Genomic DNA, 18603 nt, shown 5'->3' with positions numbered 1-18603 from the left:
CGCGTCATAGTGTGGAGGTTTTACAAGAAGAATGACGAGGCTCCTAGAAAAAATAGTTGAGAGGCTGTTAATTAAACTTCTTAGACAAGCTACGATTTATATGGGGCGAATGGAATATAACATCCAACAGTTTTTTGATTTTTATTGCCTTCCCTGCCCCCTGTGTCACGTTTTTCACATGTACTGACATAAATTCTAGGACCTCCTCCCCACTACAGAGTGGACGTCATATTTGAATCATACCTTTTATTTTCCAAAAAATGTATGAACATTGTTTAAACCACAAACGAACTTCGTTTGGGGTTTAAACTGGAGGAGATGGGGTCTAATAGTTCTCATAACCTCCTGTCGATGTATTTATGTAGTTTAAAATGAGCTCAACCAAATTTTCAGCATTCATTTCGCCATTTTCAAACTGTGTAAGGATTCTCATCCTCCTTAAAATCACCATTTCGGTGCACAAGCTGGCGGCATTTCCTCACACCACGAGGTTGATTGATAGTTTGCGCGCAAACCAAGCTTGCAACGCTTCGTCAAGTTCACTCTGGACTGATTTCGTTAAAATTTAAAAGCTTCAGTGTTCATTCTCGCATCATTCGCTCTCGCACTCTCCGGTTGACGAAACCTCTCACGAGAGAAACGCCAAACAACACGAACACGAGAGAAACGTCACGCAAAACGTCAAACAGAACCAACACCATCAGCCGCGGATCGTCGCGTTTTCAGATCGTGCTCTTGTTTTGTTTCCAATTTTTCAGTGCAAATCCGTTTAAAAATTGTCCAGATCGGCCATTCAAACGATGTGAAGTTCAGTGCAAGTGGTAATCAAAAGGAATTTGTCCGGCAAAGGGCTCGAACGACGCTGGGAAAGCTTCCAAACGGGGCCTCCATCGTCACCACATCCATTGGTGTGGATTTTCATCTGCTGCTCTCTTTGTGGCAATTGGCTGCTGCTGCTGCTGCAGTTACTGTTTTGGAAGTACTTTTTGTTCGTATTCTTCCGTCTCGAACCGTCGGGTGTGAATTAGCTGAAGGTAGGTGGAAATGAGCTATTTTTTGTTCTCGTAAAACTATCGGAGAAATCGTTTTCAGATGTCCACAGAGGAGAATGTAAAATCGTTGCGGGAAATCACCGGATTGAAACCGGAACAGGCAGCGAACCTTCTGACGGCATACAATGGTAATTTGGAGGGAGCGATCAATGCATTTTTCGAGAATCCGGAAGGCGTTTTGAATCCGGATCCACCAGTCGTGATCGATGACGAGGAGGACAATGTCCGGGCGCCGATACCGAGAAAGATGGAAGTTCTACTGCCGCAAGAGGATACCACCCGGGGAAGATTGAAGCGACGGGGAGCAACGATCACGGAGGTTCCGTTTCGCAACTTTGAACTGGAGGGGAAATTGCAGGAACAGATGCTCATGCAAGGGCAGGGACCTTCCTCGAAGAAGATAACTCGACTGGAGGCACTGTTCATGCCGCCATTCGAGATTCTCTTCTCCGGGAGTTTCGATATGGCTCAGAGAACCGGGAAAAGCGTGGACAAATGGATTCTGGTGAATCTGCAGGACGATTTGAACTTCAGCTGCCAGACGTTGAATCGAGATCTCTGGTCGGATCCCAGATTGAAAGACTTTCTCAGGAATAATCTCATCTTCTGGCAGACGTCCAACAAGACGACGGATGGTGCCAAGTTTAAAACGTTTTACAAAGTCAACAATGAGCCCTATATCGGGATGATTGACCCCCGCACCGGTGAGGAGGTGGAAAAGTTCTCAGCCAGCGATGCCGATCCGGTAAAGTTTCTGTCCACGTTGAAGACTTTCATGACGGAAAAGAAATCACCCCACGGGAAGGATGTGACATTTATCGAATCCAGCTTCATGCACCCGTCGACTTCGCAAGCTTCCACTTCCACTAGCGCCAACGGTTCCAAAGCTTCCGGCTCCGGCAAGGCCATCTGGATTCCGGACGAAGAGGAAGAGGAAGACTTCCAAGAAATAACCGACAGCAGCGAAAGTGACATGGAACCGGACACCCCGACGTCCAATTCCCCCTCGAAACAGGCCACAATCCCAACGGAAACGCCCAGCTCACCGATTCTAAGCTCAGATGACGAGGCAAATCTTCCGCCGGCGGAAAAGACCCGCATCATGCTCAAAATGCCCGGCGATTTGACCGAACGACTGTTCTTCCGCAGTTCTCGAACCCTGGATCACACGAAAGCTAAACTAATGAACAAATTTACAACCAAATGCGCCGACCAGAAAGGCAAACCGGTTCGGTTCTTCTGCCCGGCCGTCAAGACAGATCTGGCCTCACTCGACGGGAGTCAAACACTGCTCGATTTGAAGATCCACCCGAATGCTGTGATTCACGTGACAGTGGATGATTGAATTTTCACGCGCGCTCGCTCCGTATTCTTCTGTTTTAATCCTAATTTACTTTTAAGTATAGTCGCGTCCAGTGCTTGAAGGCGCGACTGAAGATCAATTTTAGTTTCTGAGAAGCCAATAAATTATCAGTGAACAAAAGTGTAAGTTAGATGCCGTGTCCGTAGTTCCGTTCGATGACATCCTTGCACTTACCTGACAGAGCGCCACTTCGCCTTCCCCGTTCGATGCTGGCGAAGGACAACTGCCCTCCACCGGGGCTTGCAGTCGGAACTTGAGTGAATCACATTTGAGCAGAATCCTCTGACCAAACTGCTCCCGGTACGGCTCCACGGGTTCCGCCTTACTCGAAACTGAAACCTTGGCCGATCCACCCGCTCCATGCTGTTGGTACGCCCCAAACAAGCGCCTTCGGTTGTCCTTCCTAGCCTGGGCAATCGACATGTCCGTTTCGCGGCCATATTTCATCAGCTGCGGGTTCATACTCTGGTCCAGTCCCTTCAATGTCCCGTACATCATCATCGTACTGGGACTGGCCGGAGGCGGCGGCGGTGCCGTCGTCCGTTCCAACGAAGCCACCCGTTTGTCCTCCTGCAGTTTGTTCTGCTGTATCACCGACGATATCTTCTTCAACCAATCTTCCATATCCGCTTCGTCGTCCGCGGCCAGGGTGAACGACTTCTGCTGGGGGGCATTCATCTTCAGTTCGAAACAGTGGCGGCCCTTCTTCGGATTCGGCACCACCTCGGTGCAGAAGTCCATCACGATGGTCGTTTTAGCTTCGACCTGCTTTTCGTCTTTGTGCAGCTCGAGGATGTAGGTGCCGTCGATTTCCTGCCGGAGGTAGCAGTAGCGCCGTTTGAAGGACTTGGATCCGATGTGGGCGAACATGCGGTCGGAGTTGGTGTCGGGACCTTTCAGGAGATAGCCCTGCTTGGTGATGGTGTCCGCCTGCGAACGGGTCATCTGCTCGTCCAGCCGGTCGTGGTCGGTGTCGATTTCGTACAGTTCTTCCTTCAGCTCGTCCGACGGGGATATCCTGCGAATGGAAGGAAACGGGACCTGTTAAATCATGTTTATATGCTTCGAATTATGCACTGATAACTTATTGCTGATTAACGCGATAATATAAGTATTACAGGTATGTTTCCAATGTACTATGGAGTTTCCTATGCTCATGGAAAATTTGTTTAGTGGCTTGTATCATGTAATATAGGCTCAATGCAATGTCTTGCAATGAGCACTCATACATAGGATTTCCGGTGATTAGGTCTAAGATAATGATGACCAAATCTATAATTGAGGGGGATTTCTTGCTGTACAATAGCCCTATGGGATTGTACGCAATGGTGGCGTAGATCTACGCGGTCTTATATAATTAATCTTATTTGTTAACTGCAGCCAGTAGGAGCTTGTGTTTTGTGTAGGAATAGGAATTTGAGCGGGGTTCTCTCTGTTTGTACTCTTTAGTATGACGCGCTTGACATAGATGGCCCATAGCGACTCACGAAGAGCTACTGATTCCGATCAATAGCGGTGCGGCTTCTTCCTCCTTCCGTTGGATGCTCATGTGGGCTGCAGCTCGCTGCTTGCAGGCAGCCTTTCGTTGTGTACTGGAGAACAATGTTCAACACCACGCGCCGAAAGCACTACCACAAACGAAGTGACAGACATCTAGCTGGCGAAGAAATCAATTAAAATAATGTGGTTCGCTGTAATAGAATTTTCTTAGAAGCTTTTGCCATCATCCACCAGATGGGATAGTATTTTTGTTTTGGTTTTGCATAAAGTTAATTTTGTGTACAATGAATCTTTGAAAGTGTGCAAAGAGTGCGTATCATTTTGTCATTTTTTTTTTATGCATTTCAGTTTTGAGTAGAGTGAAAGAGATAGAACCAAAACATTCTAGTACATTTGGTGAAAATACTAGTTCAATTCAGTAGTAGAACAAACGAAGTGACAGACGGAGCGGCTCGAAAACTTTGGTGACTAACCTGCTATTTCAATTTTTCAGTGTACCACATGGCAACACCACTACTACTGGATTGTACCACATGGCAACACTACTACTGGATTGTACTAGCATTTTCACCAAATGTATTAGAATGTTTTGGTTCTATCTCTTTCACTCTACTCAAAACTGAAATGCATAAAAAAAATGGCAAAATGATACCTACACTCTTTGCACACTGTCAAAGAATCATTTTACACAAAATCAACTTTGTTCAAATCAAAACAAAAAAACTAACCCATCTGGTGGATGATGGCACAAGCTTCCAATAAAATTATATTACAGTGAACCAGCCAGTTAGTCGTCTGTCACTTCGTTTGTGGTAGTAGTGTTGCCATGTGGTACAATCCAGTAGTAGTGGTGTTGCCATGTGGTACACTGAAAAATTACAATAGCAGGTTAGTCACCAAAGTTTTCGAGCCGCTCCGTCTGTCACTTCGTTTGTGGTGTCAGTGTCGATTGCGCTCGTCGTCTGACTCGGTTGAGCGTTCGTGTTTCCAACGATCGTTCATAATCGTACCACAAACGAAGTTACAGGCGACTTTCTCCGAAGAAATGAATTAAAATTATGTGGTTCTCTGTAATAGAATTTTAGTCCACCTTCCGCCCCTCACCGCCAGGTTCGCTAGTATTTTTGTTTTGAATTAATTCAAGTTGGTTTTGTGTGCAATGATCTGGCAACTCGTGTCCTTGCTCGTGTTGACGGGGTGCTGTTTTCTCACTCATCGAAGGAAATTTTGATTAGAGTGAGAAAGTAAGGAACAGTCAGCGCGGGAGCCGTGTGCGTTACTATAGGTGCGGCAGAAGGAATGTAGTCGACTCTGTCGTTCTCACGGTGTTCTTACGCATGATCCAACGTTTCGTCACACTAGATTATGCATAAGAACGTCGTGATAATGCAAGTGCTGGCTTGTTTCCTTCTGCCTCACCAATCACATTGATCACAGCACATACGATTCTCCGTCGGTTCGTGGTGCATTGTGCATTCTTTGTGCCATACCACCAGTCCAAACACTAGAAGTTTTGGAAGGTTCTCCCTCAGTACCTGTAAGCAGTGTGATACCAGCTGACATTCGCATGGGTAGAGAAATCCGGAACATTTTCTCGCTTTTGAGCATCAACGTCAACCCGGTCTCGAATCGCATTTCCGCTTGAGGTGGCACCGTTGGCAGTAATCTATTGCGCCGTGGGAAAGACCTGCTTAGTGCACTAGTGCTGGAAAATTCTGCAAGTTCGTCATTAAAATTAAATCAACTTTTCTTCGCTGTAACGTACTCCGGATCAGACTCGCTGGTGGAACGTTTTCGTGGGACGGTTTTCGACCCAAAAAGCTTCAGTTTGAACTGCTTTCCAAAAGATTTCTGGGCAGGCGTCTTGGGACGCACGATCTCCACCGAGGCATCCGTTAGCGTGTTCGTGTCGGAGCGGATGACCTGTTTGATCGGCTGCAATTCTACCATCGATTTTCGGCCCTGCTTTTTGTTTAACTTCACACGATAGTTGAAATCGAACACGGTCGACGATCCGGCGGAGGATGCTTCGTCTTCATTCTCCGAAGAAGTCAACGTTTTGATCTTTTCCGAGCTGAGCTTCTCGAGCTTTACGACCGGTTTGACTCGAAGTAATTTTTCGACGGAAGTTCCTCGTGGCAGTGGAATCTTCTTGACCAGTTCCTCCAGACTGATTTCTTCGCTTCGAAGAAACGAACGAGGAAGAACTAAATGAAGACGTGGACAGCCGTCATTTCGACGTTGGTTTCTTTCGTGTAGAAACCAGATCGGAATCGCTGTCGTCACTGTCTATTGCGGTTCGTCTTTTCTGAGATTTGCGTTTGGTCGTCAATGCAACTGACTCTTCAGAATCTGAATCATCCGATTCAATCTGACGTCTGCCACTAGATCGGCCCCTAGAACTCCCCTCTCTGCTATCGTTACCGGCTTCCCCCATCTTGCTGCTTCCACTCTTCGGGAAGCCTCGGCTAGCTTCAAAACCGCTTTCGGCGTCTTTCGGACAATCGGACGACAAAAGGTGAAAACATAGTTCTTCGAGGGAACCTCCATGCACTGATCTTGGCGACAAGTCGAACCGCACGTTGCACAAAGGATCAGATCCCAACGCTTGCAATCGTCGTAATCTCGCCCATACCGACAGCGACACTCTTCAGCGTCACACTCCGAAGGACGTTCCAACTGATCGTTGAATACATTCGGTTCCAGCTCCCACGAGGCATCCCTCGAACAATTAAAATAAAATATTCAGTATTCAAATACCGATTCACCCACCTCCGCCGCTTCGCTTAATTTTCCGGAATATAAATGCCACGCTGATGGATCTGCTGACTAAAGTCGTCCTTGTTGCACAAAGGGCAATTGAAAAAGTACATCGCCGATTGGGCAAACTGTGCCACGTAGCTCCGATGGAACCAGCTATTCTGACAGCACGGGTCACGAATCGATTCCAGCTTCCTGTACGGTCCCATATCATCGTAGCAAATCCCACTGGCTTCGGTCTCGGAGTGTTTCACCTTATCCACCAGCGCTACGTGCTTATCGCACCACGACTGGAACGTTTCCACGTAATGCGACAGGCACTCATTCTGCATCCCACAAAGCGTATGGAATGAACGGAAGCACTTCTTCGCGCAACACCAAACGTTTGCATACCGTTCCTTGCAGATGTAACACTTTTGTCCTCGGATACGAGCTTCCTCATTTCTGATGTCCTCCTCCATTAATCCGAAGATTCCCTCCTCGTCTTCAGGTAACAAGGTACACGTAGCAGGTATAATGACTAGTTTTGCCACGTCTAGTAGCCCGGTCCAGAATAGAGCATCGCACCATCGTACCGCAATCATGCTCAAACGCGTGACATACAGCATCTTTAGCCGAAATAAATAATAAATTGAACAAAATTGGTTTCATTCGATCCTCCTTCATTCTCACCATCTCACCTTCAGCACGTCGATCGATTCGATGGATTTCGGCATGATTTTGGAGTAAATTTTCCTTCTTCAGATCGCCCTCGTCGAGAGCTTTCAGTTCCTCTACGGAGGAGCAAATGCATACCGAGTATGGCCACCCGAAAAAAAATAATTATAATAAAATAACGAAATTACAATGATTTTTACGGTTGAATTTCGGGCACATTATAAATTTATTGTTAAATTATTGGACGGGTGAAAAAATAAATTTCGTTTTAAAAGATACAATTCTCAATGAAAATTAATTTGATGAGATCAAATTTGTTCGAGAAAAATCAGTTTTTTTATTCTTAAGATGCTTAACAACCCCCCTTTTTTACTGTACATTTCTCATATACCATGATTTTCGTTTTGATTTTATGATAATCAACCAAAATCTCCATTCAAAATCATTGTATTTTTATTGGATTTTTTACGGGCGGGTCCTGTTTGGCGTCCAACAACGATATCTTCTCGGTCGCGAATGACCATGGCTTTGGTTAGGAGCACCGACTGATGAAATCTTTAGCAACAATTGCCGCCAAAAAGCGCGAGTCATTGACAGCTCAACATCGTTTATTTGTAAGCAAATGTTAACCCGATGTGTTTACTCCTAATCATTTTGGCCTAAGGTCTTTCATTATACAAAAGAAGTGCAGATAACAATGAACACAACATAGTGACATGCAGTTTGACAACAGGCTCTCCCTTTCAATTTTCGTTAGAGAAAAAGAGATAACAGGCGGTGCCCCAATAGCATCAACTACTTTAAGCTAGTACATATGAGTACACGGTAAGAAAAAAGTACCCAAAATTGAGTTCCTTTCACTCATCACGTGGCTTCCGTGGGGCTAGGTAAAATTAAGTTAAAGAAGAAAACTCAATTTTGAGTAATCCTGATCGTTGACTAAGTTGACAAAAAAATAATAAAACGGAGCAGACTGGAACCGAACCATGGACGTTGAGATTACGGGGCCCGTGTGTTGACCACTCGTCTATCAACGCTTGTAAAACTGAAATGGTTAAAGGCGCATAAGAGCAACCTCAATGAAAATAAACTTATATTTGAGTTTATTTATTATTACTCAATAGTTGAGTAAATTTTAACCAACGCCGCTTTTCTGATTCACTCAACGGCAGACCTCAAATGATAGAACCCAACGTTGAGTTTTTTTAAACTTAATTTTGAGTATTTTTTTCTTGCCGTGAGATAGTGTTGCCGTGAGGTACACTCGAAAATTTCAAATGTAAGTGCGTCAAACCAAATTTCGAGCCGCTCCGTCTGTCACTTCGTTTGTGGTTTCAACACTTTGATCAGACGAGGGGACTTTTTTGAGTGTACACAGCAAAAAAAGTTGTTGAATATTACATCGAAACTGCTGCAACCAGGTCAATCCATCGGTTGTGCAATATCACATTGTACGATGTACATCGATTTTGCGAACAAAATTACATCCATTGATGTAATATTGTATCTGATTTTTGCTATTACGTCATTATTTCATACATCAGCTTGAATTACGTTGATCGATATTACATTTTTTTTTGCTGTGTATGTACAAACCGAGACGTTTCGAACTCGATGTTGATGTTTTGAATTTGATTAGTCAGCAAGCAATTAAAGCAATCCTCGAGTATACTCCCGCCAGTTGGTTTTCATGACGACAGCGCGATAAGTGCACCCACTCCATGGAGCCAGTCATATCCAAGTCCTCTAAGTAAAAGTATGGACGTCTGTCTAAAGTTGTTCCAATCGAACCGTCCAAATGCACTGCTTTGCTCGATTGGAACAACTTTTTTTCAGTTTTGTTGTAACAGTCGTCCATACTTTTACTTGGAGGACTTCAGTCACAGCCAGCACAGTTGAAGATTTTTTTTCACCAAGACGAAAGTGAGGTAAGCTTTTTTTTAGTTCTAGTTCTAGTTTCCAGTGAAAAATTTCGCTTCTGCAGACAAGATGGCCATCAACGGGATTGTGTTTCCGCTGGAAATCAGCCTTCTGGACGAAACCTGCATCATCTGTTACGAAAAGCTGCAGTGGCCGATTTTTTGTCCCCAGTGCAAGCAGGGTAACTGCTACGAGTGTCTGGGCCGTTGGTTCCAGCAGAAGCAAGAGTGTCCGAAATGTCGGCACGTCTTCCAGTTGCAAGCAGACAGACGCGGACGGTACGGTTGTCCGCGTGACGGAAATTTAATCGAGTTTTACTGCGAGCAGTGCGTTGAATGCATTTGCCGCGCATGTACGGGAAACCTAAGCCCGCACTATCGTCATCCGGTGCGAAGCCTGGATGCTCTGCGGAGGGAAATGGTTGATGCGTTCAAAGCGATGGAGAACAAAATGAACTTGCAGCTGGTAGAAGTGGCCTGCAGTTTCGGTTACGGTGGAGATATCGCTAAGAAAGCGTTGCAAAAAATCAAATCTCTAATCCCAATGGGAAGTCCGCTGGAGTGGGTACAACAGCAACGTGCTATCCAAACCGAAATCGATAAGATTATCCAGCCAGTGATTGCCGGAAATGCTCAACAAACAACGTCTTCCTACTATCTGCCAAACACGGATTTTGAAGAGAAAACTTTTTTCCTAACCGAAACAAACACAGAGCAGCTGTTATCTGCTACGGACCGACAGGGCAACACTTGGGAACTGACGGTATATCCGGGTGGATACAGCGATGCGAAGGGAAAATTTATCAGCTTGTATCTTAAGCTGGTTCGGGGCACGCCACTGCGCTATGAATATCGGTTCAAGATATTCGATAAGGGCAATCAACCACTGGAAACTTACTACGCGGTGGATGACTTCACGGTCGGAAGTCAATCCACCGCGTGTCAAAGGTTAATTGACATTAACCAAGCACGCCAGAAGGCATGGGGTGTAAAGGGCTACCAGATTGCTTTTGCCACAAGACCAACGGATCCGATGTATGGCCTTCGCTGCGCAACTGCCTTGGCAGAAAACAAACTCAAACGGTGAGTTGGCTTAGCTTTTGATGGAATCTCAAGTGGTTAACTTTTGCTTTCTTTTGGTAGGTTGAATTACAGGACATTTACGTACATGGTGCATAAGTTTTCGTATAACAAGGTTGCCAATCGCATCCTGTTTTCGAACATCATGTTCGACCATCAAAACATTTCATGGCGTTTCCGGATCGATTGCAACGGCCACTGGGAGCAAGGCGAGTACGTTAGCGTATTCCTGGAACTGCTGAATGGTGTCGAAGGATGGTAAATTGACGTACAATGCGAATTTCCTTGCGACTGATTTTAAAACTCAATCCTTTCAGGTTCGACATCTTCATCAAGGTCTACAATCCGAATAATCCAACGATCTCGTTCAAACGGGAACTGACACATAAGTTTACCGTGCATTCAAACTGGGGCGTTCCGCACTTCATTCATCAATCGGCGGTGTATCCGTATTTGTGCAACGATCAGCTTAAGTTTGATTTTGGAATGCGACCAGCTTACGTCGAGAAGGAGATGTGAATGGGTTACTTTTTGTTATGTTATAAATTCCTTTTTTTTTCCTTTTCTTATTTACAATTTGTATGACCTCAAGTGAACTCAAATGAACTGAGTTCGAACTTGTTTTTGAATTACAATAAACGACACCTTACATTGAAATTTATGAATTGGGTTGTTAGTGGAGCACTCATAAGCAGCGTTCAGGCACAGAGAACAGACCTTCAAGTTCGGTCAGAAACTTGTGTAAAATAAGTGGGAACGTCGCCGTTACGTGGTGTTAGCATCTCCTGATTTTCTCTATAAATTTTCCACTTTCGACCAATTTGGCGCTAGTATCGATACATTTTCTGTTGAAAATTGCCACTTGGCGCTACTAGCACTTAGTGTCTAGTGTAATTTGTGCAACGCCAGCGCCATCATGTTGTCAAAGAGAGTTTTTAAGTGGGGAAGTCGCTGTTAGTGGCGCTTAAGTCGAATAGGAATCTTTACACAAGTTTTTAGAGAAATTTTGTTCGAGCCTCCATGTCTGTTCTCTGTGACTATAGGTCATCTTGGAGAAATGATGAATTTTAGATTTCAATTGAAGTCTGTAGAGGTGTTAGTTTTGAGTAGAATTTTAAGAAACCCTGAATTGAATTAAAAGTAAATTTTAATGAAAACTCTTAGGAATTTATGAGAAGCACAACTCCTATGAACTTCAGAGGAAAATTTCAAGGGTATTCTGAGCGTAATTTCATAAAGTTTGTGGGAGAAAACGAATCCGGAACATAAGTCCTCGGAAATTTTTAGAAGATACTAAAAGAAGTACGTGGAAGTACTATAATTAAATCTGAAAATAACTCCAGGACATATTCAAAGGAGTTTGGAAAATGAATTCACGAGAATTCATCTAAGGGATTTGTGAGGATAAATGCCAATGAATTCTTAAGAAACTTTAAATGTAAGTAGAATTCCAAGGGCAGGAAAGAGATTCAAAAGGAAATCCGATATGATTTCAATGAATATTCGGATAACCTTTCCAAAGGGTTTCTTATTGTGGTGAGGAAAACTAAAAGAAAATTGAATTCGGAGGATAGATTCATCGAAATTATGAGGAATATTTCAATGGAAATCTCTCCGTTGAATATGGAATGGACTATTCTGACGACTTCAGAACTACTTGAAAGTTCCCAAATTATTCCTGAAGTTAATTAAACTGCCTTGAAGTTCTTTTGTAGTTTGAGAAACTATCCTGATGCTCACAATACTTCTCATCAAATTCTGAAACTTCCCCGTACTTTATAGGTCTTCCTAAAGTTTCCTCAATTTTGCTAACGCTCATGGATCTCCTTTAAAGGTTTAAAAATTCGCTGAAGTCTCTCTAAACTTTTTTAAAATTTATGTGATTTCTCTAATGTTAACGGAACTGCTCTGAGGTTCTCTGTTCTTTTCTGAAATTCTCAAACTCCTATAAACTTTTTGTAGTTCTTATGAAGAAAGTCCTAAAAAATTTTAAGCTTCAGTGAACTTCTGAACTTATGCGAAGACTTCAATTAACTTTTTAACGTCTCTGAAGTTATCTGAAAATCTGGGAACTGCTTTAAATTTCCCATAAATTTTCTGAAACTAATGGAACTCAAATCCCCCCGAAATTCCTCCAATTTTCGGAGCTTACTTAACCCTCCGTTACTCGCGCCAATTTTTGTAACACGAGTACTCGCGCGTTGTACTTTGTACAACAGTGTGAGTTTTCCATTGCCATTTTGCACCCGAGCTACCAACCGATATGAAACTAACGGGTATTCCTTAAAAAACTTGTTTTTAACTAAACAAGTTAAACTTTTATCACAGTTAACCCCCAAAAAATACGGATTATAGAGAAAATTGGAATGGAAACCGCGTAAACGGTATCCGTACTACGTGGGATTTGACTTTGACATGGAAAATCTCGAGATCCTGACCAGCTAGAATGTTACCATAGAGGTAACTCTAAGACCACTGGGTCCCGAAGAAAATCAATATTATTTTTGGCTCACTCAGTACCAGAACAACGGTCCCAAGCTATTTCACTCACCCCTGCATGTTCTGCATGAATCCACACACCCCTGATGTTAGCTGTCAAACTTTCATAGCGAATCAAAACAAACATAGTGTAGTAATAGAATTTCAACTAGAATAGGGTACGTTAATCGTTTGCTTGGGACCAATAGGCTACTAAAGTGGTGAGCCAATTTAAAATCGTTAGTTTCGTATTGATTGTTGATGTTACTGTCTTCGGCAAAATCGTTCTACAGAACCTTTCGCTGGTGGAGACTAGTTTAGAATTTTCTCACTACGTATTGCTAGAATACATGTGAAATTATCGCATGTGATATATTTCGAGATCATGACCAGATAGAAAGCTACTGTCGTCGACAAAGTTTTCGATGAGATCAAAGCCTATTTCTTGGTGCACAATAGTTCAAATACACAATGGTGCATGTGGTAGATAGAGTTGGTACTGAATAATAATCATAGTGAATAACGATAACTATACCTTGAGTAAACTTGATTCAGCGTGTAGTCTTATAAAACAAACGACTTGAGTATACTGAAGTCAGCGTGTAGCGATTATTTGATGATCAAAGAAACGCACACATACATATACATGCGATTAGGAAACTACTCGAAGCATGTGCTTCGCCTTTGTGCATGATTGCATGGTGAAATCAGTCATTTAACTAATTTTGTAGCGCACGGTTGTGCATTGTGCTAGTCTTTGTTGAGACAAATGGCCGAGGCTTGAAACCTCGGTCAGGTCACGACAGTGCACAATAGTTCTCAATACGCGGCGCTAGTATACACGTGAAATACTCATATAAAATATCTCGAGATCCTGACCAGATAGAAAGTTACTGTCTTCGGCAAAGTTGTTCAGAAGGTCAAGGCCTTTTCGTTGGTGGAGTAGTTCAGAAAAAATAAAATATCTCAAGTTCTTGACCAGATAGAAAGTTACTGCCTTTGGCAAACTTTTTCAGGGGGTCAAGTATTTTTGGCTGGTGGAGAGTAGTTCAGAATTGTCTCACTACGCGGCGCTAGTATACACGTGAAATTCTCATAAAATAGCTCGAGATCCTGACCAGAAAGAAAGTTACTGTCTTAGGCAAAGCTGTTCAGGAGATCATAGCCTTTTTGCTGGTGAACAGTAGTTCAGAATCTTCTCACTAGGTAGTGCTCGTATACATGTTAAGTTCTCGCATGTGATACATCACTAGATTCTGACCAGATAGAGAGTAAATGTCTTTGGCAAAGTTGTTCAGGAAGTCAAGATCGTTTCGTTGGTGGACAGTTGTTCAGAATTTTCTCACTACTCGGTGCTAATATACACATGCAATTCTCGCATATACAATAGCTCGAGATCTTGAGCAGATAAAAAGTTACTGTTTTCGGAAAACTTGTTCAGGGGGTTCAAGAATTTTTGGCTGGTGGACAGTAGCTCGAGATTCTGAACAGGTAGAAAATTATTGTGTTCGAAAAAGTTGTTCATGAGGTCAATGCCTTTTTGGCTGGTAAACAGTAGTTAAAAAATTCTCATCACGTGGCGTTAGTATACATGTACACTTCTCGCATATGCTATATCTCGAGATCCTGATCAGATATAAAGTTACTGTCTAGGACAAAGTTGTTTAGGAGGTCAAGGTATTTTGGCTGGTGAACAGTAGTTCAGAATTTTCTCACAAATTCTAGGCTTTACCCTCCTGAACAACTTTGTTCAAGACAGTAACTTTCTATCTGGTCAGGATCTCGAGATATATTACAGGCGAGAATTTCACATTTCACTAGCGCTACGTATTGAGAAAATTTTGAACAACTGTCCACGAGCAAAAAATTTGTGATATCCTGAACAACTTTGCCGACGACAGTAATTTTCTATCTGGTCAAGAACTTGAGATATTTTATATGCGAGAATTTCACATGTATACTAGCACCGTGAAGTGAGAAAATTCTGAACTACTGCCCAGCAGCCAAAATACCTTGACCTCCTGAACAACTTTGTCGTAGACAGTAACTTTCTATCTGATCAGGATCTCGAGATATAACATATGCGAGAAATGTACATGTATACTAACACCATGTGGTGAGAAAATTCTTAACTACTGCTTACCAGCCAAAAAGTCTTGATCCCCTAAACAACTTTGCCGAAGACAGCAACTTTCTAGCTGATCAAGATCTCGAACTATTGAATATGCGAGAAAGGCACGTGTATACTAGCACCGCATAGTGAGAAAATTCTGAACTATTGTCACCCATCAAAAAGATCTTGACTTCCTGAAAATCTTTGCCCAATACATTTACTTTCTATCTCGTCAGGATCTAGAGATATTTTATATGCAAGAGTTTCACATGTATAGTAGCACCGCAAAGTGAGAAAACTCTGAAGTACTGTCCACCTGCGTAAAAGTCTTGACCTCCTGAACAACTATACCGACGACAGTACCTTTTTATCTGGTTGGAAACTCGAGATATTTTATATGAGAATTTCACGTGTATACTAGCGTCGCATAGTGAGCAAATTCTGAACTATTAAGTACCAAGCAATAGGCTTTGACCTCCTGAACAACTTTGTTAAAGACAGTTACTTTCTATCTGGTCAGGATCTCGAGATATATCACATGCGAGAATTTCACATGTATACTAGCGCTACGTAGTGAGAAAATTCTGAACTACTGTCCGCCAGCGACAAGGCTATGATCTCCTGAACAACTTTGTCGGAGGCAGTAACTTTCTATTTAGTCAGGTTCTCGATATATTCCATGTTGTAATCAATTAAGTCAACTCCCACGTAGTATGGTCACAGTTTACGAGGTTTCCATTTACATTTTCCCTATTATCCGCATTTTTTAGGTGTTTACTGCGATAAAAGTTTAGCTTGTTTCGATCAAAACAAGTTTTTTGAGGAATACTCGTTGGTTTCAGATCGATTGGTAACTCAGCAACAAAATGGCAAAGGAAAACTCATGTGTGTTGTACAAAGTACAACAGCGCGAGTAACGGAGGGTTAACTTCTTTGAAATGCTCCCACATTTTGCTAATGTTCATAAAAATTCCTGAAGTTCGCGGATCTCCCCTTAAGCTCCATAGATTTCTATGAAGTTCTCGAAATGTTTCTGAAGACCACTGTCCTTCTGTAAAGTTTTCGAAGTTTTACTAAATTTCTGGAACTTTTATGCTTCCGCAATTTTTATGGAACTAGAACGAAATAATTAATATAGTTGTATGATTTTCACAAAAGTTCTCAAGATTTTTATGAAGTTCATGAAACTTCCCTTAAATTATCGACACTATTTTAAAACTTCTTCAATGAGCTAGACTTTCCTGGTGTTATCAAAACTGCCTAAACGATTACTAAATTTCTTTAAAGTTCTCTAGACCGTCTTGAATTTATCAGTATTTTTTAAGAACCGCTTACCTGAAGTTCGGCAAATTTTCTGATCTATGTATATTCATAATTCTATAGCTATCATGCGGTGCTATATTATGGTATCAAAAACCGATTTGTTTACATTTTGATGGGCGTTGGCCAAATTTGGATTTTTCAGATATAATCCTAAATAGGACCTAGATTATTTAATACTCTAGTAACCTCAAGTCCGTGCTCTGTCACAATGTTTCATTGTGATTAATCAACACTCAAAGGGATAAAATATCAAATTTGGGGTGAATTTGAATGAAAGGGAACTTGGAGTGAAGAGCGCACTGCCCACTGGACGATTCTGAAGCCTGGCCAAGTGAGTGGGGTATGGGTTTATTGGATTGAACGTCATTTCCAATGTATATATTGATACATTCAAACCATTGGCATTTGAGATAAGACAGAGATAGGATGCGGAGGGCCCGCTTAGGGGAAGCGTAACCCATGTTATGGTTTCCATTTATCAAATAGTTCAGATAGGCTGGAAATGACATGTTCATAGTGAGAAAATGTACCATATGGGGCCCGTTCACTGATCAAAATCAGATTCACATCGTCAGACCCTGCCCAAGAATAAGGGAATTGACGATGACTTGTCAAGTTTTATTTTGAATTTGCGTTTTGCATTTAATACTCTAGTAAATCTCGCGTCCGTGCTCATTCACAACAGTGTGAGGTGTCAATACTCACTGGGTCATATGTCTTAGACCAGTTCCAGATTAGTTTGCTATTAATATCTTCTGCATCGCAGTTCGCGATAGATTACTAAATATGGGTTCTCTTTTCCGACCATAATAGTGTGAGGGAAGGGGGTGAGTTCTGGATCAACAATGGAGGGGGGCCCATCGGCATTTGTGGGCAGACCGTCCAAAGCCCATTCCTCACAGATCGGAGGCTGCTCACGCAGGCCAACACCATCTTCGTGTGGCCTTCGCTTTGTGAGTGGGGGGCTTTGGAGCGGTTTGTTTGCGAGTGCTGATGGGCCCTTTTCTATTGTTGATCCAGAGTTAAACGTTGCGATATGAGAGCGAATAGAGGCAAATAAATAGGGAAGACAACACCATGACCCAAATAAGTAACCAATGCATGCGGCTCACACTTAACTTGTTCTATTTCTTTCTTTCTTCCTATCATGTACTAATATTAACTGCCTGAGGACAAATGGGAACACGACCAGAAGATCAATAGGAGAAAAAGAAAATTCGAACAAGAAAAGAAGAATTAAACTTGCACCGGCAAGAGGAAGCAGACAGAAAGGATCATGCCGGTTGGAGACAGCCAATGTATACTGGACGAAGCTTGTATCTAGGAAAAGTCGTATGTGCAGGAAACCGTAAGTAGGATAATAATCGTAAAAGGTGTGTGCTTGCTTGATAAGATCCTAACTTTACTTTAAATACACGGTAGGAATCGAATATCCATTTATGATTAAGGTTTTGCCCATTTTTCAGTGGGAGTGGCAATACTCATTGATGAGTGATTTATCGTACCCATTTATTAGTAACTGTTAGCAGCTAATGATTAATTGATTTACCTATTTTAGAATTACCTATACTTCACATCAGAACCTCATTTCCTTCAATTACTACTCCGTCGCAGCACACACCTTATATGGATCGCTAACCTTTATTTAGTTTCAGCATTTTCGACATTATAATCAAAAGGTGAGTTTTAAAAGTATAATTACCATGCATATAGATAAGTTAATGTACCAGAACCTGGACGGACACGAGCCTACCCAGGGGAGGACCCGGATACGACCACCCATGTGTGTCTAGAGTATCGCACGAGCTGACGAGTGCAACGGGAAGGACAGTAGGTGTATAGACTAGGGGGTTGGTCCCTAGATAAGCCTTCTTAGCGGAAGGCACAGCCTATGCACTGAACAATTACAATTACAATTACAATCAAAAACCGATTTGTTTACATTTTGATTATAGGCCCTTTTCAAATGTTACGCAAGATATGACTTGTACTTTATTTTTCCGATGTAGATCAGAGCAAATCAACTCTGAGTAACTCTCAGCTTAAGAGGCACTGGCATTAAAGTCGTCCTCCCCCTTGACTAAAATAACGAAAATAGTGACCAAATAGTGACTTTAGAACAAGGGGTAGATCACTCATCCACACACCAATCTTGGGTCATCTTTTTTGTCAGTGTTCCGCAAGTGGGCCGCAGGTGTGCCGATTGTGCCGGTCATAGAGCAAGCTGCGATTGTTTGTCAAATGTCCAACCCGGCAACCCGGTATTTCTTTTTTTTTCCTTTATTTAACGTCGGTCTCTGTTCCGCAATCTAGTGCCAATCACCGACTGACATCGATTGCCATTCATTGACGGCAATC

The 18603-nt window shown here is 42.5% G+C and overlaps 3 protein-coding genes and 1 pseudogene across 7 annotated transcripts in view; 2 read left to right on the top strand and 2 right to left on the bottom strand.

Moving 5' to 3' along the window:
- The window catches only part of Ziz (dedicator of cytokinesis protein Ziz), a 319014-nt gene that overhangs the window by 10203 nt on the left and 290208 nt on the right, over window positions 1-18603 (bottom strand). For both annotated transcript variants that reach the window (XM_065229540.1, XM_065229541.1), the window contains exon 4: window positions 2590-3433. In XM_065229540.1, the coding sequence (XP_065085612.1) occupies window positions 2590-3433 (844 nt within the window). The remainder of the gene's footprint in view (window positions 1-2589; window positions 3434-18603) is intronic.
- LOC135707746 (UBX domain-containing protein 7) lies at window positions 690-2535 on the top strand. The gene is made up of 2 exons (XM_065229627.1): window positions 690-1034; window positions 1093-2535. Exon 2 carries the CDS (start codon window positions 1093-1095, stop codon window positions 2395-2397), a length of 1305 nt encoding a protein of 434 aa, XP_065085699.1. The 5' UTR covers window positions 690-1034; the 3' UTR covers window positions 2398-2535.
- On the bottom strand, window positions 5006-7275 carry LOC135707714 (pineapple eye protein-like; annotated as a pseudogene).
- LOC135707700 (uncharacterized) lies at window positions 9015-10958 on the top strand. Of its 4 annotated transcripts, none has more exons than XM_065229578.1 (5): window positions 9015-9088; window positions 9169-9260; window positions 9317-10334; window positions 10395-10589; window positions 10649-10958. In XM_065229578.1, exons 3-5 carry the CDS (start codon window positions 9322-9324, stop codon window positions 10848-10850), a joined length of 1410 nt encoding a protein of 469 aa, XP_065085650.1. In that variant the 5' UTR covers window positions 9015-9088; window positions 9169-9260; window positions 9317-9321; the 3' UTR covers window positions 10851-10958. The 4 variants fall into 4 exon arrangements, with proteins under 4 accessions (XP_065085650.1, XP_065085652.1, XP_065085653.1 ...); XM_065229580.1 differs by having other exon boundaries at window positions 9019-9088; window positions 9213-9260; XM_065229581.1 differs by having other exon boundaries at window positions 9022-9088; window positions 9205-9255.

Source organism: Ochlerotatus camptorhynchus, unplaced genomic scaffold (assembly GCF_037179485.1).
Source record: "Ochlerotatus camptorhynchus isolate MF236.1 unplaced genomic scaffold, CSIRO-AGI_Acam_v1.1 ptg000316l, whole genome shotgun sequence".
In the NCBI taxonomy this organism is placed as follows: domain Eukaryota; kingdom Metazoa; phylum Arthropoda; class Insecta; order Diptera; family Culicidae; genus Ochlerotatus; species Ochlerotatus camptorhynchus.
This window is presented reverse-complemented; position numbering and strand designations above follow the sequence as displayed.